The sequence below is a fragment of the Carcharodon carcharias genome, chromosome 3, assembly GCF_017639515.1.
Source record: "Carcharodon carcharias isolate sCarCar2 chromosome 3, sCarCar2.pri, whole genome shotgun sequence".
NCBI classification, from domain to species: Eukaryota; Metazoa; Chordata; class Chondrichthyes; order Lamniformes; family Lamnidae; genus Carcharodon; species Carcharodon carcharias.
In genome coordinates this window covers 83704931-83731023 of record NC_054469.1, presented here as the reverse complement: position 1 = coordinate 83731023, position 26093 = coordinate 83704931, and the positions used below count along the sequence as shown (strand labels likewise).

Sequence of the window (26093 nt, the reverse complement as noted above, 5' to 3'; positions counted from 1 at the left end):
AATGGTTTTCATGTGCCTGGCTTTCTTCTACCCTTCTCCCAAAAACATCAATGTTCCAGGATTCCAAAAGGGAGTCCAATGTCCACATTTTTCAGAACCAATACAAGATGTGGCAGTGTCTTAAGTATGGAGCAAAGCTTTACCTGCAAGCAACTGGTTTCAAAACCTTGAACAGAAGAAAATAAAAACATTCATAATTGCTTTCAATTGCTTGTAATTTGCAGTCCCCTGACCCTTTCTCATTTCAATAGTCCCCTTCAGCAACTGCTCAATGCTCCTGAATGTCCATTGTGCATGCAAATTGTTAGGAATTCATTTGGAATCAATGCAAATGGTCTGGAATCATGAGGATGCGGAAATTACGCTATTTGTACCACATTAAAGTCATAAGACGCTCCTGCTGAAAAGTCATAATAAAGCTCCTTGTTGGTACGAGGCAAAAAGGGTGGAGATCCAATATCACCAATCTCCAACCACCATGTGCTCTGTTATGTCAGAGGTATGTCTACTAACGAAGGGTAATAGAGCCAAAATTCAGCCTACTTGGGTTTTCCTGAGGTTTCTGGTATGGTTTTAACCAATCACTGCACTGGCATGAATCCCTCAATCTCTCTTACTACAATCTACTGTGACATTAAGGGCAGAATTTTCTGGCCGGCGTGCGGGGGCGGGCCCAACATGTAAAATGATGCAGGCGGAAAGCGCAAGCGGCCTTTGCGTTTTTCAGAAAAGCTCATCCACAAGTGGGATGAGGTTTCCTGAAGCTTTTATTGAATAAATAAATTAATTTTCATAAATATAAAAACATGTCCCAGCTCGTGTGACGCCGTCACAAGAGGGATCATGTTTAAATAAGATTTTAAACCGTTGGTTTACTTTTTTAAAGATCAGCTCCATGCCTCAGGGAGATTGCTGCAGTCTTTCACGAGCATGCCCGGAAGCGTTCGGGAAACGGACTGCCCACCGCGATCGGCCCCCGATTGTGATTTCCCGCTGCTTGGCCAATTAATGGGCAGCCAGCGTGAAGCGCGCGCTGAAAAGTTCAGCGCTGCCGGGGTGGGGGAGGGAGGAGGGCGGGCGATGACGTTTCCCCGGGCGCAGGCAAGCGCTGAGAGAAAGCTCGCTGAATGCAGAGAGTCGCCTCAGGAAGCTGCAGAATCCAAAACCACATAAATTAAGTTTTGAAAATCAGGAAAAAAATGTCCAACCATCACAATCAGGCACCTGAGCATATAAGTGATAAAAATGCTGTCCACGGCTTTTTGTTTTAGTTAATAATGGAAACCCGCCCTTGGACGAGGTTTGATGACAAATGCAAAGTCTGCCTGGCCGATTCCCCCGTCCGCCAACCGTAAGGTTGGATGGACCACGAAAATTTGGAGACAATTGCGCTGTCAATAGGCTTAATTGCCTCTTAATTGTTGGCGGGTGCGCTTCCAACTGATGTGTGCGCCTGCTGAGCGAAATATCGTGCGAGCGCGGTTGACACGGGACACTCGCCTGACGTCTGCTCATGCAATTTTATGGCCGATTGGGTCGGGCACACGCCCGCCCACAGCATGTAAAATTCTGACCAGCTTGAATGTAAGATACTTTTGTGATTGCTTTTAAAGCTCAGACTGGGTTATCTGTCTCAGTGTACATCAAAGATAGGATAAGGTTCTATCCAGTTCTAATGCTAAACCCAAAGATTAATCTAACTCACCTGGGGAATTTTGAGGTGAAGACCCAGGGGAGCAGCGGGGAGAGTAGTTGTATCCCGGGTGAAATGGAACATGTGCTGGAACATATGACATAATCTCATCTTCAAAGAGGCTAGAAGGGAAAAGAAAAACATGGTAAGTAAATGGTCAATTGATTTGTCAATCATGGCAGGAAGAATTACAATGACAGTGACCTCGTTAGCATTGATTGAACCATTTTCTTCACAGCAAATAGTATGATCTTTAACCTTGACTATTATGAAAGATTTCGTACTCAGGAATGTAATTGAAAGTGACACCATCTTCTCAGAAAAGTGTTTGTGAAACAATTTGCTCATATTTGCAAATTTAAAATATTACTGTGCACTTAACGTGTACTGTCACTAATGCAAATGAGGAATGTTTCCTCCTTCCCAAAATAAAGCGTTCCGATGACTTTAATGAAGAAAATTCTCCCTTAAGTGGAAATATGCGATGGCTATCAAACAGATGTCTTTATTCTAGAATAAAGAAGAGGAATCTTTACTAATTCAAATACTGTAGCACTTTCAGAACTTAGGGGAGGAGGGAACAGAAGATGCACAAGCAGCTTTAGATGATGATGGCACATGATTACATAAAGTGGTTGGACATTTTAAATCGTTTTCATTCCAACTGTGTGGGGACTGCAAATAGCAGCTGGGTGCTTCCAGAGATACACATTGAAAATTAAATGGATTACAAATATTTGCTGTTTTTCATCATTGCAGTACCAAATATTGCTCTCTCACTGCATGAACTGTGTCATTTCTCAGAACAGACAAAATCAGACCATTTGATCCATCAGGTCACAGGTTTCAAAAGTCTTTTACTTGTGAAAGAAAACCATTCTCATTGGCGAGTTTCCAAAATGCCAACTACTTTAACATACTAAAGGACTATATACACGTTTAACATTCAGCAAAACAAAGACGCATAATTGAAATTAAAAGCCCTGGGGTTATGATTGTGCGCAAAATGCAACCAGCAGCAATCTCTCGAACTGTAATTATGAATTAGTTTCAGGTTTCAGGTTAAATTACATTAGACATCACATAGGCCAGGGAGAATATTTACACAAGTGTTAAGAAAAATATTCAGACTCAAATTTGTACAAATGAGGGGCCCTAAATTCTCTCAATCACCCGCCTGAATTTGTTGCGCGTTGAGAAGTAAGAGACGGAAGGCAGAATTTTCCCAGCCCGGTGGAGTCAAGTTCAGGTGCATATGCGGTGGCAGATTCATGGAAAATGGTGTTGTGTCAGAATTCCGACCTCATCCACCCTTTTCCTGCTTTTCCTGGTGCAGGATCTGAGTTCTGTGAGTGTGACAGAAAAGCAACTGAGATGATTGAAAAGGCAATTAAGAGCCTTTTTAACCATGGGCTGAATTCTCTGGTCGGCAAGCGGGGGCGGGTCCTGCTCGCTGACGTGTAAGCTGATGCGTGGTGATGTCGGGCGGGTGTCCCAACGTCACTGCGTGTCATTTAGATTTCCAGCTTGATGGGCGCGCAGCCGAGTCGAGAATTGTTAAAGGCCTATTAAGGCCTGTTAAAAACTAATTAAAGCAATTAAATGAGCTGCCCATCCAACCTTAGATTAGCGGACAGGCGAAGAGACCTGGTGGCCTTCGCATTTTTCATGAAACCTCATCCATGGGTGGAAGAGGTTTCATGAAGGGTTTTAAAATTCAGTAAAAATTTTTAAAATAATTCGTTGACAGGTCCCATGAGGGGACATATTTTAAAAGTTTTTAAATGCTTTATTTCAGATTTTAAATGTCAAACTGATCTCCCTGAGGCACATCTGTGCCTCAGGAGATTTCTGTGCTCTTTCACACACATGCGTGAAAAAGCGCAGGCCCGAACTCAGGGAATCCCCCCAACCTGCACAGGGAGCGCAAAGTGCTTCTGGGCAAGTGTCACGATGGGTGGGCCTTAATTAGCCCGCCCACGTAAAATGGCAGCGCGGCCCCGATTGGGGACGATGATAGAGTTCACGCCAGCCCCTGCCTGCCCCCCGAACAGCACCTCCGACAGGGGGAAAGTTTTTCCCCATGAATTGCTCCTTCCCAACAGTGCACAGCTTCCATGTTGTGTCCACGCCCGGGTCACCAAGGTGAGTGCATTGTGGGAAGAGCATCTTCAGTGAAACTGACAGTCTGAGAGGGCTTTGATCACTGAAACAAGAGAGTTCCTACCATGGCCAGGTGTGAGGGTTCAAAGCAATTCTTCTCTCAGGCATGTTTTTACTGTATGATGGTTAATTGCCCACTTTTTGAGTGGCACTTCATTCACTTTCCTGCTGCCAGCCTTCACCACGGCATTGGAGTAGCTTATAACTGAGTGAAGGGCACCAGTGTATAAGTCCTCTGCCATAAGCTCCAAGGTGCACTGAAGAATATGAGTTGCAAAGCACTTCAAATGTCCTGCCTATGCTGTTAGTGGATTCCTACTTTCAGTTGGCATCTGCACCACATTGTTCAGCATAGCACCCTTTTTTTTTACACAGCAAGTGATCAGGATCAGAATGCACTGCCTGAGATTGTGTTGGAGGCAAATTCAATCAAGGCATTCAAAAGGGAATTGGATCATTATTGGAAGAGAAAAGATTTGCAGGGCTAAGGGGAGAGGTCAGGGGAGTGGGAGTAAGTGAGATGGTCTTGCCAAGAGTTGACATGAACATGACAGGCCAAATGGCCTCCTTCTATGCTGTATGTAATCTATGATTCTATGAACTCTACCATCCACCTCTGCTGAGGGACAACAGCAGAAGTCACACCACTGCCAACCACTCCAGCAGTAGCAAGAGCAACACCAGCAGCAGCAACCTTCTCTTAAGTCACAGGCTGCTCCATTGGTCACAGGAGATGGAAACTGAGATCCAGACTTAAACAATTAAGGGATTCAATCATGTAGATACTGAGAATTACCATTATTGCATCCCCCACTATCAACATCTTGGGGTTACCATTGACCAGAAACTGAGCTGGACTAGCCAAATAAATACTATGGCTACAAGAGCAGGTCAGAGGCTAGAAATCATGCGATGAGTAACTCAGCTCCCGATTCCCCAGATCCTGTCCACCATCTACAAGGCACAAATCAGGAGTGTGATGGAATACTCCCCATTTGCCTGGATGAGTGCAGCCCCCACAACACTCAAGAAACTCAACAGTAGTCAAAAGCAAGCAGGCAAATGATCAGCATCCCATCCACCACCTTAAACACTAGCTCTCTCCACCACCCGCGCACAGTAGCAGCAGTGTGTACCATTTACAAGATGCACTGCAGCAACTTGCCAAGCCTCCTTCGACAGCACTTTCCAAACTCGTGAGTTCTACCACATAGCGGATGAAGGGCAGCAGACACATGAGAACATCACCACCTGCATGATCCGCATCAAGCCACACACCATCCTGACTTGGAACTATATTGTAATTCCTTTACTGTTACTGGGTCAAAATCCTGGAACCCCTTCCTAACAGTACTGTGGTTCAAGAAGGCAGCTCACCACCACCTTCTCAAGGGCAATTAGGGATGGGCAATAAATGCTGGCCTTGCCAGTGATGCACACATTCACCATAAAGAATTTAAAAAGAAACTATTCCTTCTGACTGGAGAATCCCAAACAAGAAGGCATAATCTTAAAGTTAGAGCTATGCCATTTAGGAGTGAAATCAGGAAGAATGTGTTTCACACAAAAGGCAATCGACATCTGGAACTTGCTCCCAAAAAGCTGTGGATGCTGAATGGATCGAGATTTTCAAGATAGTTTAGTAAATTTTTGTTGGGCAATGATATGGAACAAACATAGGGTAAATGGAGTTGAACAACAGATCAGCTATGATTTACTTGAATGCTGAAACAGGCTCGAGGGGCGAAATGGTTTCCTCCTGTTCCTACGGTCCAAATTTTATCGCCCTTCAGGGACAGGATGACAGGTGGGTATTGGGGCCGTAAAACTGGACTCCATGCCAGTGGTGCCATTCCCGGCTCTTACCCAGCTACCCCGCTGGGATTTTACCAGTACTGGAGAGGCCAGCACCAAGTGTCCAACCCGCCCAGTAAAACCTAATGGGCTGGTGGTCCATCAAGGTGGGGTTGGGTTGCCTCCTCTTCGGACTCTCTTTGTCAATTGGAGCCCTTCCCCAAGCTATTTTCGCTGCATTTTCCCTTACCCCCTCCCCTACCACACTGTTCACCCCATCTCCCACCACCCCCACAATTGGAATGCTTCCAGAAGATCACCATTATCTAATTGAAGAAGTTTTATCTATTGCTCCCTTGTTTTATATTGTGCTGGATTCCAAATTTGACCAGAAGCTAACAATGGAATGCAAACTTGATTCTAATTACAATCTTGTAAAAACAGTCACAAAGTTGGTGTGGAAAAGTGAAGGTATATTTATGTCATTTACTTCATGGCAATAAATACGTTGATATGGGAACAGTGATGTCGTGGTTAGGCTATTAATCCAGTGTTTGGGATTAATAATTTAGAGAATGAGTGTTCAGATCCCACAAGGGCAGTTTGAAAATTTGAATTCAGTTGAAATAAGTCTTGAGATGGACAGCTGGCATCATTAAGAATGATCATGAAGCTGTTGAATTGTCATAAAAGCTCAACTGGTTCTTTAAGGCCCTTTAAGCAAGGAAGTCTGCTGTTCTTACCTGGTCCGGTTTATAAAGCACTCCAGCTCCACTGCATCCTCTGAAATGACCTACCTAACCACTCAGTAGGGAAACTAGGGGATGGGTAATAAATACTGTCCTAACCTTTGATGCCTACATCCCGAGGATGATTTAAGAATAATTACAGTGCAGTGCAACAGATTTTTAAAAATAAACTTTTAATCTAGTAATGCTGCATGGTTAGTGACCCATATTTATCCCTCAATCAACATCACTAAAAATAGATTATCTGGTCATTACCACATTGCTTTTGTGGAAGCTTGCTGTGCACAGATTGGCTGCCATGCTTCCTATATTACAATGTATACATTTCAAAAGTACTTCATTAGCTGTAAAGTGAATTGAAATGCCTTGAGGCTGTGAAAACCCCTATATAAATGTAAGGACAAAATTTTCTGGCCCCAGTGGGGCTGGAAAATGTGGTGAGCCATTCAGAAATCCATTCACTTTGGCGGGGCCAGAAGAGCAGGCCAGAAAATTCTGCCCAAAGCCTTTCTTTCCTCAAGACAGGTTAAGCAGCTATCAGCAATATAGAGTACGTTAATTCTTTTGAAGTGATCTTCCCATTATTGATGGAGTTTACAATCTGTTTTTTGCCAAAGTGTTTATGTGCCACTAAACATGGATAGGTTATAAGCAATACAAAGCTTGCTCAATAACTCCCGAAGAAGTGGATTCCACACCTAAGCAAAAGCACATTGATTGCCAAAAGCACTTAAGACCCAATATTTGATAAAATGAAGATTCTGAAACATCAATTAATTGGTTACTGGGCAATTCTCACAACTAGACAAAAAATCTTATAAATAAGTTATCAAATTGGCTTTAGTGAGGCAGTATAACATGTAAAAAAATTACATTTGCAATTTATTTTAAATTCATTTAAAGTGTACTCATTCAACAGTTATGTGATAGGAACAGCTATCATTGGAAAAGAAGAAAAGGAATTTGTGCATGGATATTTTAGTCTCTTTGACATTTATTCTTTTGATCAGTAATTTATTTAAGTGGTTTTGACTGTAGCAGAAATCTTACTTGGTCAGAGTCCAGAGAAGCCTCTGGTGTATCTAAAAGTGGAGCTTACAGATGGTGGAAAGGGTTAGGTTTGTGAATAAAACAGGAAACGACCATTGATGGCAATGCCTTCAGCTGCCATGGCCCTAAATTCTGGAATTTGATTGTTAAGCCTCTCCACCACTCTATTTCTCCTCCTTTAAGATGCTCCTTAAAAACTACCTTTTTGACCAAGCATTTGGTCACCTGTCCTAATCAGGGTGACCAACTGTCTAACGTCTTGTCAGGTGTTCCTGACATGTGTTACGTCCCAGATTTTTGCTCTCTATGCAGACTTTGTTTCAGAGTATGCATTGACCTCAGTAGTTTGGCAGCTTGAATTCAGGGCTGTCTCCACTCCACTGCACCCCACTGCACCCCCCCAACAGTTTCCACTGTCCCGCCAACCCCCCACCCCATCATCCACTCCCATGGTTTCACCAGTCCCCGTCATGGCAAAATATCTCATATTTTCTTCCCCCAGAGCTGGTCACCCTGGTCCTAATATCTCTTATGTGGCTTGGTTTCAGATTTTGCTTGATGAATATTAAACACAGAAATAATAAATAGGAGTTAAAGGGGTACTAAGGTAAAATACATAAATTACATAAGAGATAGATATGTGTGTAGACTCACATAAAATGGTGGGAAAGTTGAGACTCATTGCCTGCAACTCCTGCACTACGTGGAACTCCAGAGCACTTCAAATGTCTTGGATAACCACAGGTGCAGGAACTGCCTCCAGCTGCTCGCGCTCAGTGTTTCTGAACTTGAGAAGCATCTGGTGTCACTGCAGGACATGTGGGAGGCTGATAATTTCCTGAACTGTCTGGACCAGGCAGTGGTTAACCCACTGTCACAGGGAATTCCAGGTTACGGAGGGAAGTAAGCGAGGAAATTACAGAGGCTCTAGCTGCAATCATCCAATCCTCCTTCTATACGGATTGGTGCCAAAGGACTGGGGGATTTCCAATATTGCACCCCTGTTCAACAAAAGGTAAGAGATATGATCACAGAAATTGTAGGCCACTCAGCCTTTTAGTGACAATAATCTAGAAAAAATTTAATTATCACGTGGAAAAGTATGGAGTATTAAATGAAAGTTAGCACGAATTTAATAAAGGTAAATAATCCTTGACTGGATCAGTTGAGTTCTTTGATGAAGTAATGGAGAGGCATGATAAGGGCCTTGCAGTTGATGTATATAAAGGCATTTGATAAAGTAGCACATAATATATTTGTTAGCAAATAAAAGCCCACAGGATCAATAATACAAAACTATCTAAGAGATAGAAAGCAAAGAGTGCTATGAATTGTTGCTTTCCAGACTGGAGGAAAGTGTAGCATGATGTTCCCCAGAGTTTGGTATTAGGTCTCCTGAATTTTTTTGATATATGTTAATGGCCTGGATTTGTGTATCCAGGACAAAATTTCAAAGTTTGCATAGATATGAAAGTCATAAAATTAGCAAATAGCAATGTGGATAGTAACAGGCTTCAAGCGGATGTAGACAGACTGTGGAAATGAGCTGACAGATGGCAGATAAAATTTTTTACAAGCGATACAGTTTGGTAGGAAGAATGAGGAGTGGCAATATAAACAAAATGATATTATTCTGGGGGAGAGGGGGATGCGTGCAGGGTCAGAGAAACTGGGGGTACATACACAAATCTTTGAAGGTGGCAGAACAAGATGAGAAGACTGTTAAAAATGCATAAGGGATCATTGGCTTTATAAATAAAGTACAATAGCAAGGTTACATTAAACCATAAAACACTGGTCAAACCTCAGCTTAACCTCACAGTTCAATTCTGGCCATCGCATTTTAGGAAGCATGTCACATCCTTAGAGGGGGCGCAGAAGAGATTTACTAGAATGGTATCAGGGATGGGGAACTTCCAGAAACCGAAGAAGCTGGGATTGTTCTCCTTAGATCCAATGGGTTAAGTAGAAATTCGATAGAGGTGCTCAAAATCGTGAAGGGTTTTGATAGAATAAATAAGTAGAAACCAATTCCGGGAGCAGAAAGGCCAGTAACCAGAGAACATAGATTTAAGATGATTGACGAAAGAACCAGAGTTGAAACGAAGAACGTTTTTCAGACAGCGAGTTGTTGTGATCTGGAATGCACTGCCTGAAAGAGTGGTGGAAGAAGATTCAACACTAACTTTCAAAGCGGAATTGGATAATTCCTTGAAGAGAGGAAAACATCAGGGTGATGGGGCAAGGGAACTGAGACTAATTGGATTGCTTTACCCATAGCATGATAGACCAAAAATCTTCCTTCTCTCTTGTATCATTCAGTGATTTTATGAAAGCACTGCTGGGTAGAGCTTTAGGATGTTTTACTACACTTAAGATAATTGTTCAAGAACATCATCCATTATCAGTCAAAGTAATGTAGTCCTAAGCATGTGATGGAAGATAGATTTGCTTCTGGGCAGAATTCAGTTTTAACAGATTTAAAATCCTGCTTAGAAAACTGTCATCATAAAACTCTCCAGTGTTATCCTTAAGGTCAGAGCTGCATTCTGATAGCAAGGAGTGTTGCGCCAACACCAGGGTCTCAGTACAGTTGTGAATTGTATAAAAAAATTGTTTTAGTATTGATAAGTCAAGAAGCCACTCATTTAAGTAGTCCAGAGAGCAGAACTGAGTGACCTCTACTGGCTGACCCCAGTCAGTTCCCAGTCATTACATTTTGTGGTGCTTATTTATTATCATTTCTCATTTTATCCAGTCTGAAAAAGCAAAAAAAATAAATAAATCTGTGGGTTAGAGAATGCATTTTCTTGCCTTTAAAATGTTAATTCATACTGGACTTTAACACTGTTGTGCATTGCAATCCTCGTGCCCATTTCTGGGGGTAATCCCTAACTCCCCTCAACTTAAGTCTCTCAATAATCATAAAAGTTATTTGGAATGTAGTTCATAACGTTAAGCAAAGAAGCTTTTTTGATTTCATAATTTTACAGAAATACAGTCAATGCAGCCAATCCAATGTCCTACCTTCCATCATAAAGTCAGAAATTCGGATGTTTGCTGATGATTGCACAATGTTCAGCACCATTCGCAACTTCTCGGATACTGAAGCAGTCCATGTCCAAATTCAGCAAGACCTGGACAATAGCCAGGCTTGGAATGAGAAGTGACAAGTAACATTCGCGCCACACAAGTGCCAGGCAATGACCTTCTCCAACAAGAGAGAATCTAACTATTGCCCCTTGACGTTCAATGGCTTTACCATCACCGAATCCCCGACTATCAACATCCTGGGGGTTACCATTGACCAAAAACTGAACTGGACTAGCCATATAAATACTGTGGCTACAAGAGCAGGTCAGAGGCTAGGGATTGTGCATTGAGTAACTCATCTCCTGACTCCCCGAAGCCTGTCCACCATCGACAAGGCACAAGTCAGGAGTGTGATGGAATACTCCCCACTTGCCTGGATGAGGGCATCTCTCACAACACTCAAGAAGCTTGACACCATCTGGGGCAAAGCAGACCGCTTGATTGGCACCCCATCCACAAACATTCACTCCCTCCACCACTGATGAACAGTGGCACCATTGTGTACCATCTACAAGGTGCACTGCAAAAACTCACCAAGGTTTCTTAGGCAGCAGCTTCCAAACCCACCACCACTACCATCTAGAAGGACAAAAGCAGCAGACACATGGGAACACCACTACCTGAAAGTTCCCCTCCAATCCATTCACCATCCTGACTTAGAAATATATCATAGTTCCTTCACTGTTGCTGGGTCAAAATCCTGGAACTCCCTCCTTAACAGCACTGTGGGTGTACCTGCACCACAGGAACTGCAACAGTGCAAGAAGGCAGCTCACCACCACCTTCTCAAGGGCAAATAGGGTTGGATAATAAATGCTGGCCTAGCCAGCAATGCCCATGTTTTGTAAAAATGAAAAAAAAATCCTGATTCCAAATACTTTCAAACCCATATTTATGCCAATAGAAAATTGCACTTTAAGTGGTAATGATACTTTTTGCAATACTACTGTCAGCCTACATCTTCAAACACAGCTTTAGCACAGCAGTAAATGAATACAAATGAAATTCTAAGAAGTACTATTTATCTAATTATTAATGGGTAGATTGCATTGACTTTACTTTCTGGCAAATTATGGAATCAAAAGCTCCTTGCTGCACAACATTATGAACTACATTTTCTGTAGCCAGGCCTTTGACGCCCAAAGTTGCTTGAGGTCATCCTCCAAAGAAAGTCAATAGCCTTCCGCCAGGCATTCTGCAACCACTGGGGTAACATGGCGTAGGAGCAGTAGGACAGGCGAAAGCACATGGAAGACTGGGATGAAGAGAATGTACACGAATGATTCGATGACATTTTTATGTACTATGGAATAACTTACTTTGTTGATTTGGTTTGGAATTTTACTCAGTCGTAGTTTTAATTTTTGCGTTATGGCCAAGCCACCTTGTGATGGTCAGTGCCAGAGGGAAGGGTAGGTGTGGAATTGTTGGTAAATAGAAAATTGGGGTTGTGGTTCCTGATATCACAATCAGGTGAGTTCTTTACAGACAGCCTGACCAGAAAGTGGCTGTCTAGCTTGTCAAAGTGTATGTTAGCCAAATTTGCTGTGATACAAAAATAGGTAGGAAAGTAAGTTGTGAACAGGCCTGGATTTTCGCTCCCGCTCGGCAAACTTGACCTGGGAGGAAGTAGCTCAGAATAGACTTTTGTTCCAGGGTGGCAGGGCTCCCTGAGAGTTGGGCTGGGCCTGAAACGAATGCAGAGGATGCCAGGTGTGAAGGTGAGCTGGGTGGAAGGCCTGCCTTGGTGCACCAGCATGGTATTGAGGTTTTAAAAAAAGCAAAACATAAAACAGCCCCCAGCTTTCATTCCTCACACCCCCACGTCTCATCCATGCCAATGCATGCCAACCTATGACCCACCCACCCTGATCTTTTATAGCCTGTGCCAATTTATGCCACCCCATGCCCTCCCACTGAGTAGCCTTTGCTCTTACAACTACTATTCCAACTCACCCAGTATCCACCACGGACTGACCTCAGGACCCACGCTAAGATTAAATAAAATAAAGTTCCAAGTGTCTATTACAGACTTCATTAAAAAAAACACTTATCAAAAAAAAATTATTACATTTACATTCCTTCAACTACATTATCCCTTGCAACAACACACATTGCATTCAAATGCATAAACTTTTTAAATGTAAAAAAGCATTGAAATTCATAGTCACATTGAAAAGAGTCCACAATCACTTGGAGTTGTGAATCAAACTGTGTAATGGCAGCACCCTACTGTGATAATGGACCGCTGTGAAATCAGTTATGTAGCACTAATCCAGAAATGGTAACTTTAAGGCTTCTGTCAGCGGATGAAATAGTGAGCAGTTTTTTCAAAGAGTTAAAGGACAGGGGTCTTAAACTACTTGTCAGCTCCCTTTGACAGTTCATCTTGATACTTCTGATTGTTGTTTTTACAATTTCAATGAGTATATGCACAATTTTCACACACATTCATGCCTAATTTTAGAAATACAGAGGGCACCTTACCTGTCCCAAAGGGCACTTGACTTCTCCCAAAGGTTCCTGGGATCATTTCCAAAAGGGTACCTAGGCTATCCAAACATATCCACAAAGTTCAGATGTGCTCCTACCAGGTCTAATCTGCGCACAACAGGTTTCTCACACCAAAATCACACATACAAACATACAGATGAACATATAAATTATGAGCAGGGGTAGGCCACCCAGCATCTTGAGCCTGCTCTGCCATTCAATAAGATCATGGCTGATCTGATTGTAACCTCAACCCTACAATTCTGCCTACCCCCGATAACATTTCACCCGCTTGTTAATCAAGAATCTATCTAGCTTTGCCTTAAAAATATTTAAAGACACTGCTCCCTTTGAGGAAGAGAGTTCCAAAGACTCACGGCCTTCTGAGAGAAAGGCTTTCTCCTCATCTCTGTCTTAAATGAGCAACCTCTTATATTTAAACAGTGACCTCCTAGTTCTAGATTCTCCCACAAGAGGAAACATCCTCTTCACATCCAACCTGTCAAGACCCCTCACGATTTTAAAGGTTTCAATCAAGTCGCCTCTTATTCTTCTAAACTCCAGTGGATACAATCCTAACCTGTCCAACCTTTCCTCATAAGACAACCCACCCATTCCTGGTATTAGTCTAGTAAACCTACTCTAAACTGCTTCTAATGCATTTACATCTTTTCTTAAGTAGGGAGACAAATACTGTCCACAATACTCCAGATATGGTCTCACCAGTGCCATGTACAACTGAAGCACTAGGACACCCACATCCCTCTGAATCTCAGAGCTCTGCAACCTCTCACCTTTTAGATAACATGTTTCTTTTTTATTCTTTCTGCCAAAATGAACAATTTCACATTTGCCCACAATATACTCCACTGCCAGATCTTTGCCCAATCACTTAACTTATCTACGTCACTTTGTAGCTCCTTATTTCCTCTTCACAATTTACTTTCCTACCTATCTTTGTGTCATCAGCAAATTTAGCAACCATTCCTCTAGTCCCTTCATCCAAGTCATTTACATAAATTGTAAAAAGTTGAGGTCCCAGCACTGCTCTCTGTGGCACACCACTCGTCACAACCTGCCAACCAGGAAAAAACCCATTTATGCCAACTCTCTGCTTCTGTTAGCTAGCCAATCTTCTATCCATGCCAATATATTACCCCATACCATGAGCTTTTATTTTCTGCAATAACCTTTGATGTGGCACTTTATCAAATGCCTTCTGGAAATCTAAGTACAGTACATCCACCAGTTCCCCTTTGCCCATAGCACATGTGACTCCTTCAAAGAACTTCAATAAATTGGTTAAACATGATTTTTTCCCCTTTCACAAAACCATGCTGACTCTGCCTGATTGCCTTGATTTTTTTTTCTAAGTGCCCTGTTATAACATCTTTAATAATAGCTTCTAATATTTTTCCTATGACTGAACTGGCCTCTAGTTTCCTGCTTTTTTTCTCCCTCCCTTTTTGAATAATAGAGTTATATTTGCTATTTTCCAATCTAATGGAGACTTTCCTGAATCTAGGGAATTTTGGAAAATTAAAACCAATGCATGAACTATCTCACTGGTCACTTCTTTCAAGACCTTAGGATGAAGTCCATCTGGACCTGGGGATTTGTCAGCCTGCAGCCTCAACTCAATACCACTTCACTGGTGATAGTATTTTCCCGAATTCCTCCCTCCCTTCCATTTCCTGATTTATAGCTATTTCTGGGATGTTACTTATGTGAAGACCGAAGCAAAATACCTGTTTAATTCCTCCACCATCTCCCTACTTTCCATTATCAATTCCCCGACACACTCTCTATAGGACCGATGCTCACTTTGTTAACTCTTTTCTTGTTTAAATATCTGTAGAAACTGTTACTATCTATTGTTATATTATTAGCTGGCTTTCCGTCGTACTTTAATTTTTCCCTCCTTAGTAATCTTTTTGTCATTCTTTATATTCTTTACAATCTTCTGCACTGCCACCTGTCTTTGTGTAATAATATGCTTTTCCTTTAAGTTTGATACTGCCTTTAACATTTTTAGTTAAGCATGGTGGGCCTTCCCTTTGGAATTTTTCTTTCTCATTGGAATGTACATATTCTGTATGTTCTGAAATATCCCTTTAAACATCTGTCATTGAACCTCTATTGATCTATCCCTTAACTTCATTTGCCAGTTCACTTTAGCTAGCTCCGCTTTCATGCCCTCATAATTGCCCTTATTTAAGTTTAAAATACTACTCTTGGACAGACTTGTTTCTCCCTCAAAATGAATGTAGAATTCAATCATATTATGATTGCTGCTACCTAGGGATACCTTCTCTCTGAGGTTATCAATTAATCCTATCTCATTGCTCAATACCAGCTCTGTATAGCCTGCTCTCTGGTTAGCTCCAGAATGTGCTGTTCAAAGAAACTATCCCGAAAATATTCTATGAACTCCTCATCAATGCTACCTTTGCCCATCTGATTTTTCCAGTCTATATGTGGATTAAATTCTCCCATGATTATTGCTGTGCCTTTCTGACAAGCTCCCATTATCTCTTCTCTATGCTCTGTCCTACTGTGCAGTTACAATTAGGGGCCTGTACACCAATCCCACAAGTGACTTGTTGCCTTTATCATTTCTCATCTCAACCCAAACTCCTTCTACATCCTGGTTTCTTGAACTTAGGTCATCCCTCACTAATGTCCTAATACCATCATTAGTTAATATGACCATTCCTGCACCTTTTCTAAATTTCCTGTCCTTCCTAAATGTTACATACCCTTCAATATTCAGGTCCCAATCTATGTCAGCCTGCAGCCATGTCTCTGTAGCTTATTCATTTCTATTTGCGCTATCAGTTCATCTGTTTTGTTTTGAATGCTATGTGTGTTTAAATACAGAACCTTTAGTTTTGTCCTTATATTAGTTTTGTAGTGTCTAGCCTTATCTGCTGATTTACTCTTAGATTTGTACTCTCTGTCCCTTCCTGTCACAGTCTGTTTATCATTTCCCATATTAATCCCTTTCTCTCTTGCCTTGTCTCTACTCTTTGGTTTACCACATCTTCCCAAATTTGATATCTTGTCCCCACTATTCAGTTCAAAACCCTCTCTATTTCCCTAGTTATGCTGCTCATGAGGACATCAGTCTCAGCACGGTTCAGGTGTAGATCATCCCAATGATACAGATCCCACTTTCCCCAATACTGGTGCCAGTACCCCACAAACTGGAACCCACTTCTCCCACACCGGGCATTGAGCAATGCAGTTCTCTAATCTTATTTGTCCTACGCCAATTTGCACACTGCTCAGGTAATATTCCAAAAATTATTACCTTTGAGGTTCTGCTTCTTAATTTGGTGCCCAGCTCCTCATAGTGACTATGTAGAGCCTCCTTCCTCATCCTGCCTATGCCATTGGTATCTCCACTGGATCCTCCCTCTCTCACTGCAGGTTCCTCTCCAGCCCTGAGCCAATAACCCATACCCTGTCACTGGGCAGGCAACATAGCCACCTGGACTCTCACTCCTTGCTACAGAGAACAGTGTCAATCCCCCTCACTATACTGTACCCTACCACCACTACATTCCTTTGTGTTCCCCCCACTTGAATGGCTTCTTGTACCACAGTGCCATGGTCAGACAGCTCATTTACCCTGCTTCACCCTCACCCAAACAAGCTGAAAGAACCTCAATTGCAGAGGCTCACTCTCCTGCCCTCTGGATTCCCTTATCTGCCTCAGCTATAGTCACACTCTCCTGTCACTGACCACCTTCTAAATCAGAAGATCCTATCCTAATGGGTGTGATCACCTCCTGGTACAAAGCATCCAGGTAACTTTCCCCCTCTCTGATGTGTCGCAGTGTCTGCAGCTCAGCCTCCAGCTCAATGACTCTAACCTAAAGAAACTCAAGACGCAGACACTTACTGCAGGTGTGCTTGCCCTGGATAACACTGGTCTAAAACAGCGAGAGGAGAGCCGGGATGTTTACAGTTTAAAACAGGGAGAACAAAGCCGGGATTTTCAAAGTTTCAAACAGTAAGAGGAGAGCTGGGATTTTTACAGTTGAAAACAATGAGAGGAGAGCCGTGATTTTTAAAGTTAAAAAACAGCGAGAGGAGAGCCTGGATTTTCAGTTTCAAATAGTGAGAGCCAAGATTTTTACAGTTTAAAACAGCCAGAGGAGAGCCTGGATTTTCACAGTTTAAAACAGTGAGAGGAGAGCAGGAGTTTCACATTTTAAAACAGCGTGAGGAGAGCCAGGTACACACGGAGAGCGGACCTGCGTGAAAAGGGCATTGGCGGCGGGAGATTAAAACCGGTGGCAGAGGAGGCCCTTCAACCTGTTTCTACCTGTCAGAGTTGAAGTGTGATGTCACAGGAAAGCAGGTAGGTGATTGGTGGATATCTCTTCCCTGTCTCTTTTGATGGGCCAAGTGGTTTAAATCAGGAGGCGTTTTTACAGCTGTAGACTACAGTTAAGACATTCACTTTAAAATATTTAACATCCAAATTAATTAATTAAATAGAATAGAGATGGCAGGGCAGGTGATGTGTTGCAGCTGTAGCATGTGGGTGCTGGTGGATGCCGGTGCGATCCATGGTGACCACACCTGCAGCAAGTGTTGGCTGCTCGAGGAATTTCAGCTCAGAGCTGATGAGCTGAGGGGAAGGATCCAGTTGTCGTGGTCCATGTGGGAACCATTGACATTGGTAGGATGAGGAAAGAAGTTCTACTGAGGGACTATGAGCAATCGGAGCTCAATTAAAAAGCAGAACCACAAAGGTAATAATCTCCGGATTACTACCTGAGCAACGTGCAAATTGGCGTAGGGTAAATAAGATTAGAGTGGTAAATGCACGGCTCAAAGATTGGTGTGGAAGAAATGAGTTCCAATTCATTGGGCACTGGAACCAGTACTGGGGAAGGAGAGAGCTGATTTGTTGGTACAGGCTTCATTTGAACCATGCTGGGACCAGTGTCCTGATGAATCGTGTAGCTAGGGTTATAGATAGGGCTTTAAACTAATTAGTGGTGGGGAGGGTTCAATTGAAGGGAAGTTTAGAAAATCAAAAATCAACGAGAGAGCAGAGGTGCAGGTTAGTGAAGAGATGAACGACAATCAAAGTGTGACAGGAAGGGGCAGAAAATATAAGCAGAAGAGTGCAGCAGAAATTGGAACCAGAATGAGTAATAATTTAAAAAAGTCAAAGCTTAAGGCTCTTTATATGAATGCACGCAGCATTTGTAACAAAATAGATGAGTTGACAGCACAAATAGAAATAAATGGATATGACTTGATAACTATTACAGAGACATGGTTGTAGGGTGACCAAGATGGGGTACTCAATATTCATGGGTATTCGACATTCTGGAAAAATAGGCAAAAAGGAAAAGTAGATGGGGTAGCTTTGTTAATAAAGGAAGGTATCAGTGCGGTGCTGAGTAGCAATACAGGTGCAATAGATCATGATGTGGAATCAGTTTGGATGGAAATAAGGAATAGCAAGAGGAAGAAATCATGAGTGGAAGGTGTCCAAAGGCCCCCAAAGAGTTGCCTCACTGTAGGACAAAGTATAAATTGGGAAATAACAGAGGTGTGTAAGAAGGGGCTACAATTGTCATGGGTGATTTTAATCTGCATATTGGATTGGCAGAGGTAACATGGAAGACAAATTTGTAGAATGCATCAGGGATTGTTTCTTAGAGCAATAAGTTGCAGAACCTATCAGGGAACAGGCTATTTTCGATCTAGTAATATGTAATGAGGTAGGATTAATAAGAGATCTTGTACTTAAGGATCCTGTAGGGGGTAGCAATCACAACATGGTGGAACTTCAAATTCAGTTTGAGGGCGATCAACTCGGATCTCAAGCCAGTGTCATCGACTTAAATAAGGGCAATTACAGAGGTATGAAGAAAGAGTTGTCTGAAGTGGGCTGGGAAAATAGACTAAGGGCAAGGTCAGTGGATGAGCTGTGGCAGACAGTTAAGCAGATATTTCATAACACTCAGCAAAAATTTATCCCAGTCGAAAAGAGGGACTTGATGAGAAGGATGAACCATCTATGGTTAACTATAGTGGTCAAGGGGAGTCTCCCGTCAAAAATTAAGGTTTACAAAGTGGCGAAAACTAGTGGTAGGCCAGAGAATTGGGAATTTTTTAGGAACCAGCAGCAGATGACTAAAAAGCTAATAAAAAGGGAGAAAATTGATTATGAGAGTAAACTGGTAAGAAATATTAAAACAAAGAGCAAGAGCTTCTTTATATGGGTATATAAAAAGAAAGAGAGTAGCTAATGTGAGCGTGGAACCTTTCGAGGATATGACTGGAGAACTGATAATGGGAAACAGGGAAACGGCAGGTAGTTTAAACCAATATTTTGCATTGGTCTTCATGGTTGAGGGCATTATAAACATTCCACAGATATCAGATAAGCAAGGAGCTAATGAGAGGAAGGATCTTGTAACAGTCCCTATCATGAAGGACACAGTATTTGAGAAACTAATGGGACTAAAGGCAGATAAGTCGCCAGGACCTGATGGCCTGCACCCAAGGGTTTTAAAGGAAGTGGCTGCAGAGATAGTGGAGGCATTGGTCAAAATATTCCAGAACTCACTGGGTTCCAGGAGGGTCCCAGAGGATTGGAAAACCACTAATGTGACGCCCCTGTTCAAGAAGGGAAGGAGACAAAACGCTGGAAACTATAGGCCAGTCAGGCTAACATCTGTCATTGGGAAAATGCTAGAATCCAATATAAAGGAAGAAATAGCAAGACATTTAGAAAAGCTTATTGCAATCAAACAGAGTCAACATGGTTTTGTGAAAGGGAAATTGTGTTTGACAAATTTGCTAGAGTTCTTTGAGGATATAACAAGCAGAGTTGATAAAGGGGAAACAGTAGATGTAATTTATTTGGATTTCCAGAAGGCATTCCATAAGGTGCCACATAAAAGGTTATTGCACAAGATACGAGCTCACGGCATTGGGGGTGATGTATTAGGATGGATTGAGGATTGATTAACACACAGAAGACAGAGAGTCGGGATTAATGGGTCTTTTTCAGGTTGGAAAGGCATAACTAGTGGAGTGCCACAAGGATCAGTCCTAGGGCCTCAATTATTTATTATCTATATTAATGACTTGGAGGAGAGGACAGAGTGTAATGTATCCAAGTTTGCTAATGATACAAAAATAGGTCGGAGGGCATGTTGTAATGAGGACATAAAGAATCTGCAAGGGGATGTAGACAGGTTGAGTGAGTGGGCAAAAACTTGGCAGGTGGAGTTTGTTGTAGGAAAGTCTGAAGTCATACACTTTTTTATGAAAAATCAAAAGGCAGACTATTATTAAAATGGAGAGAGGCTCCAAAAAAGTGCAGCACAGAGGGATCTGTGTTTTCTTGTGCATGAAACAGAAAAAGTTAGCATGCAGGTGCAGCAAGTAATTAAGAAGGCAAATGGAATTTTGGCCTGTATTGCTAGGGGGTTGGAGTTTAAAAATAGGGAGGTCTTGTTACAACTGTAGAGGGTGTTGGTGAGGCTGCACTTGGGGTACTGTGTACAGTTTTGGTTCTCATATTTAAGTAAGGATAAACTGGCATTGGATGCAGTTCAAAAGAGATTCACTGGATTGATTCCTGGGATGAAGGGGTTAACTTATCAAGAATGGCTAAACAGGTTAGGCCTTTATTCTTTGTAGTTTAGAAGAATGAGGGGTGATCTTATTGAAACGTACAAGATTCTGAAGGGGGTTAACATTGAGAAGATGTTTCCACTAGTGCGGGAATCTCGAACAAGGGCACATAGTTACAGAATAAGGGGACACTCATTTAAAACTAAAATTTGAAGGAATTTCTTCTTTCAGAAGGTAGTGAACATCTGGAATTCTCTACCTCAGATTTGTGGTGGCTGGATCACTGAAAGTATTTAAAGAGGAGGTAGATAGATTTTTGAAATATCGGGGAGTTGAGGGCTATGAGGAACTGGCACGAAAGAGGCTATGAGGCCTGGGGCAGAACAGCTATGATCTTATTGAATAGCGGGGCAGGCTTGAGGGGCCAAATGGCCTACTCCTGGTCCTATCTCTTATGTTATCCAGGAGCACCCACATGCTGCAGCCATGACACATCACCTATCCTGCCATAATGACTTAATTATTTTATTCAATTATTTATTTTCTTTGAGAGATTTATTATTCTTATCACAAATTCCTGTACTATTATAAACCTTAGGAATAGAGAAGGCCTTGATTACTTACCAGATACTCATTAAACAGTTAGCTTCTTCCCTGTAGCAGAGCAAGAACCAGTTCCTACAAGGTGAAAGAGTTGGAAAAAGCATTGGAGCACTTCCCTTCCCTGCTTACCAACTCCCTCAGCTAACCAAACTCCCACACTCCATTGACGTCACCTATTCCGTGCTGGTCGCATTGAGTAGATCTAAATTTATATGTTCTAAACAAAGGGACCAACTGAACCTCTGAGTCTCCAGGTCCTCTTTTCACCTGCTCTTCTAGGTGGTGGTTACTCTCTCTAGGTCCTCTCGCTCTTCTAGATGGTGGTTACAGTATCCGCGTCCTATTTTCACCCGCTCTTGCTGATTTCCATGGGCATCTGCCTCCGTAAAACACAGATGTGCAATCCGACCCTATTTCTGCCCTTGCAAAAATGGTAGGTGATGTGTTTTAAGGGTGGGACTTCCGATTTTTGGGCTCGCCCTCCACTTTCGCAATGCTGGAGAGACCCTCCATCGTTACAAAAATCCAGGCCAATGCGTCTGCAAAGGGATATGGATAGGTTAATCAAGTGGGCAAAAGACCTGGCAGATGGAGTATAATGTGGGAAAATGTGAGGCTTCCACTTTGCAGGAAGAATAGAAAAGCAGGATATTATTTAAATGGGGAGAAACTGCAGAATGCTGCAGTACAGAGGAACCTGGGTGTCCTTGTACATGAATCATAAAAAGTCAGCATGCAGATGGAGCAAGTAATTAGGAAGACAAATGAAATATTGCCATTTATTGCAAGGAAGAGTATAAAGATAGGAAAGTCTTGCTACAACTGTACAAGACATTGGTGAGACTATACCTAGAGTATTGTGTACAGTTTTGGTTTCCTTATTTAAGAAGGGTTATACTTGCATTGGAAACATTTCAGAGAAGATTAACTAGCCTAATTCCTGGGATGAAGGCAATTATTGTATTATAGGTGGAGTAGGTTGGGTCTATACTGTATTAGAGTTTAGAAGAATGAGAGATGAACCTTATTGAAACATAAAATTCTCAGAGGCTTGACAGGGTAGATTCAGCGGTGTTTCCCCTTGGGGGGAATCTAGAAATAAGGGGGCACAGTTTAAAAATAAGGGGCCCCCCATTTAAGCTGGAGATAAGGAGGAATTTCTTCTCTCAGAGGGTTGTTAGTCTTTGGGATTCTCTTCTCCAGCGAGTAGTAGAAGCTGGGCCATTGAATATATTCAAGGCTGAGTTAGACATATTTTTGATGTAGGAGCGAATCAAGGGTTTTGGGTGGCAGGCAGGAAAGTGGAGTTAAGGCCACATTCAGATCAGCTGTGACCTTATTTAATTTTGGAGCAGGCTCAAAGGACTGAATGGCCTATTTCTGCTCCTATTTCTTATGATCTTATTCAATCATTGTTGCATGCTGAGTGTCATCTTATTCTGCCTGCGCTGCATACTTCCGGCAGCTCTTCACTGTGCACGTGCCTTAATGCCCTCACTAATATGGTGTCTGGTGCAACTCACCCCAGTGCATGACATAGATACCATTTTGCAGATCTAAGGGTGCTCAAATTGTCCTATAAGTGGGTGCAATGATCCCAATTTTGTGTCCGGTATGTTTCCAAAAGAAAACAACAGAATTTTCAGTGTGAAATATTTAAATCTTACAATTATAAAGCAGTGTTTTTATTTACTTTGCTACGTATTTGAAAATGATTAGAGTACTCCCAACATTAACTAACAGAAGTTCATTACCATTTGTGACTGTTTCCATGGGAAGCCACACCACTTTGATGGTTTAACAATAAATGGAGTGTCCATTAAGTGTTTTACACCCACAGATCTGAACTTAGCTCCAAATATTATGGCATACTGCCTTTCTGCAGTGGGGTTACACAGAATTATCTTAAATTATGATCAGTTTTCCTAGCATTTGTTCCTGAGACATGACCATTCCCTAGGCGCAGTGGTTAGTTAAATTGGGGCAGGGATCTGTTCTGCTGTATCTGCATCTGCTCATGTCATCCCAGGATTTCCATCTCGTGCCTGTTTGGGGGTGCAGAGCATGGTGTGTACACCCGATGAACTAGTTAGTGAAGTGGGCGGGTAAGTTTCCAAACCTCCCGTCTTAATTTGTAGTGCTGGGCAGTTCCCTAACTTGGGGCACCCCATGAACATGATATTGGGGACTTTTGCTGGGATCCTCCTCAGACTGGAGAACCTGAAGGCACCTGGCAGTGGACTAAAGACAGGTCTAAATACAAGTAAACACACAAGTTTGTTTGGGTTTTGGGTCCTTCTGGCTGCTGCAGTAGAACCACAGTCACAAGGCCCTGAAGCTACCTTTAGGCCTGCAGCTGCACCCTCTGGTTTTTCTCTGTTTTTAAGTACTAGGACCTGACCAAGGGTGACATTGTACTGAAGATTCCCGCATGTCTTATTTGTAGCAGTGCTGGGCTGGAGGCACTGAGAGGTGTGCACGCGGCTGTACTTTAAATGTGGTCCCGGGCATGATGAAGCAGCGAGGTGATGGCGTGGTGGACAAAGGACAGCCCACCCACCACAGAAACAGCATGTTTCCCAGGAATGCATAGTTAATGCGGGGGGTTTGGGACGATACAGCGTGAGAAGCAGTCACTGCGGCCAGCAGGTAAAACATCATTTTACCTGTCTGCTAACGCACTTAGTGTACATTTGGGATGATTCTGCCCATTATCTCCTACATATGCACTCAGTAATCAAATAGTCCAAGATCAGGTTGGGCTTGGTGTATTGGACACAGTAAAAACTCCTCTACTCTGCCAGAGCTTCAGCATCAATTTCATAAGAGCCTATTGTATCACTCAACATTTTTCCTAATTCCCACAGCAACTATTTTTGTACAGTCTCTAACAATTTAGTGCTGTTTGCCATCAGATTATGGTGAATCTGTGGCTGAATCTCAAGGTCATTTCATGTAGAAGATTTACAGCATGTAGTGAACAAAAAACATCATCCTGGGCTGGATTTGAACCATGTTTCAGGGTGAAAGGACACTGCTCCATCCAATCCCCTGATCAGGGGACTTTCTTAAGATCAACTGAAAACAGACACAACAAAGGCATTGTATCCAGTACAATGATAGCAATTGTGCAATCTAAACTTTTTTTATGGGTACCATCCAAGGATTAGCATTCAAAAGCCATTTTTACTCTGTTCCAGAATTGGTCACCTCATGGCCCATTTTCTAGATAAGAAAAACTGAATTTTCATGATCTCATTCAATATATATATGATTGCTAGGATTCAGTCACATCACAATCAGTCTCTGCACCTTCAGAGGTAGGTTGACAGCAGCGTGGAACCACTCTAAGTATCTGCAGTGTGAACATTTTTGATTGCCTATGGAATGGACTAAGCTGTAGTCACTTTGATTCAATAGTGCACACATTCTTTTGCCCGTGTTCTATTCTGGAAAGTGAACTGAACCAGGCAATGGTGCCAAGAGAACTGACATCATCACAGTTAACTAGATAACGGCAACAAATGAAAGATGGTTAACTCTGGGTTGACTAAATGTGCTTTGTAAATGATTTCAGTGTGAGAACTGAATGACATATTCACAAAAGATAATTAGTCATGCACCATAAAATCATCGAATTATAAAGAGCAGAAGTAGTCCTTGTGACTTATTGTGCCTGTGCAGGCTGTATGAAAGAACTATCCAATTAGTCCCACTTCTTTGCTCTTTCCCATAGCCTTACAAATTTTTTCCTTTTCAAGCCTATAATATAATCATAATTACATTTTGAGCACCCTAATAAGAGTATGTAGAAGATCAACACAATATGCAGTATTACTCATCAGAGAACAACATTTTACTCGTAATACTTATTACAGTATGCAAAACTTAAAAATGATAATTAACTGTTACTTAGATAACATAATCTAATTAATCTTTGTCCATCGTTTAACGGTCTGCCTTAGGGAAGGGAGTATTGTCTTTAAAACGCTATCATTTTAAATTCCTCAAAAGTAATTTATTGTTTTGGTGCATTTTCTTATTGCATCTCATTTCATTGTAGCTGCAGACACTGAATCCACTGAGACCGTAATGCTATTATACAACATATTAAAACACTTCAGAATGAAATTATGACAGTAAAAGCATGGGCATTACTAAATGTAAGCTCTAGAATTGCCTTTCACCCATTCAATAAGGAAGTAACATCTTTAGGGAAGTACACACTAATTTAGCTTTTCGCCCCCCACCTCCCCCTTTATTAACATTCTAGCCATTTTAAAGGCCTCTCTGATCATGAAAAAAACATTTCTCTGTCCTTACCCCTACAGCTGTTCCATAGAAAGACCTGCATTTATGCAGTGCCTTTTACACTTTCAGGATGTTATAAAGTGCTTTAATGCCAATTATGTACTTTTGAAATGTAGTTATCATTATGTTGTAGGAAACAGTAATTAACAATTACCTTATGGGATTAATTAATAATTCTGAACTCTTTTGTATCCCTAATTTTCATCACTCTAACACTGGTGGTTGTGCCTGTCTAGGCCCTAAGCCCTGGAATTACTTTCATAAACCTCTCTATCTCTCTATTCCTCTCTCCTTCTTTAAATTGCTTCTAAAAAGTTAATCTATTTGATCATCCTTATGGCCTCATGTGAAGCACCTTGGAACATGTTTTTATACATTAAAAGTGCTTTATAAAGGCAACCATTTTAATTCCTGAGGCTGGATTGGCTGAGGTGATGGTGTAATGGTTTTGTTGCTAGTAATCCAGAGACCCAGGGTAATGCTCTGGGGACCTGGGTTTGAATCCTGCTTTGGCACATGGTGAAATT

General features: G+C 41.9%; 1 protein-coding gene across 1 annotated transcript in view; it reads right to left on the bottom strand.

The window, feature by feature from the left end:
• Positions 1-26093, bottom strand: part of LOC121276200 (E3 ubiquitin-protein ligase HECW1-like) — a 527663-nt gene that overhangs the window by 114418 nt on the left and 387152 nt on the right. Inside the window, exon 19 of the mRNA XM_041184341.1 lies at positions 1706-1815. Within this exon, the coding sequence (XP_041040275.1) occupies positions 1706-1815 (110 nt within the window). The remainder of the gene's footprint in view (positions 1-1705; positions 1816-26093) is intronic.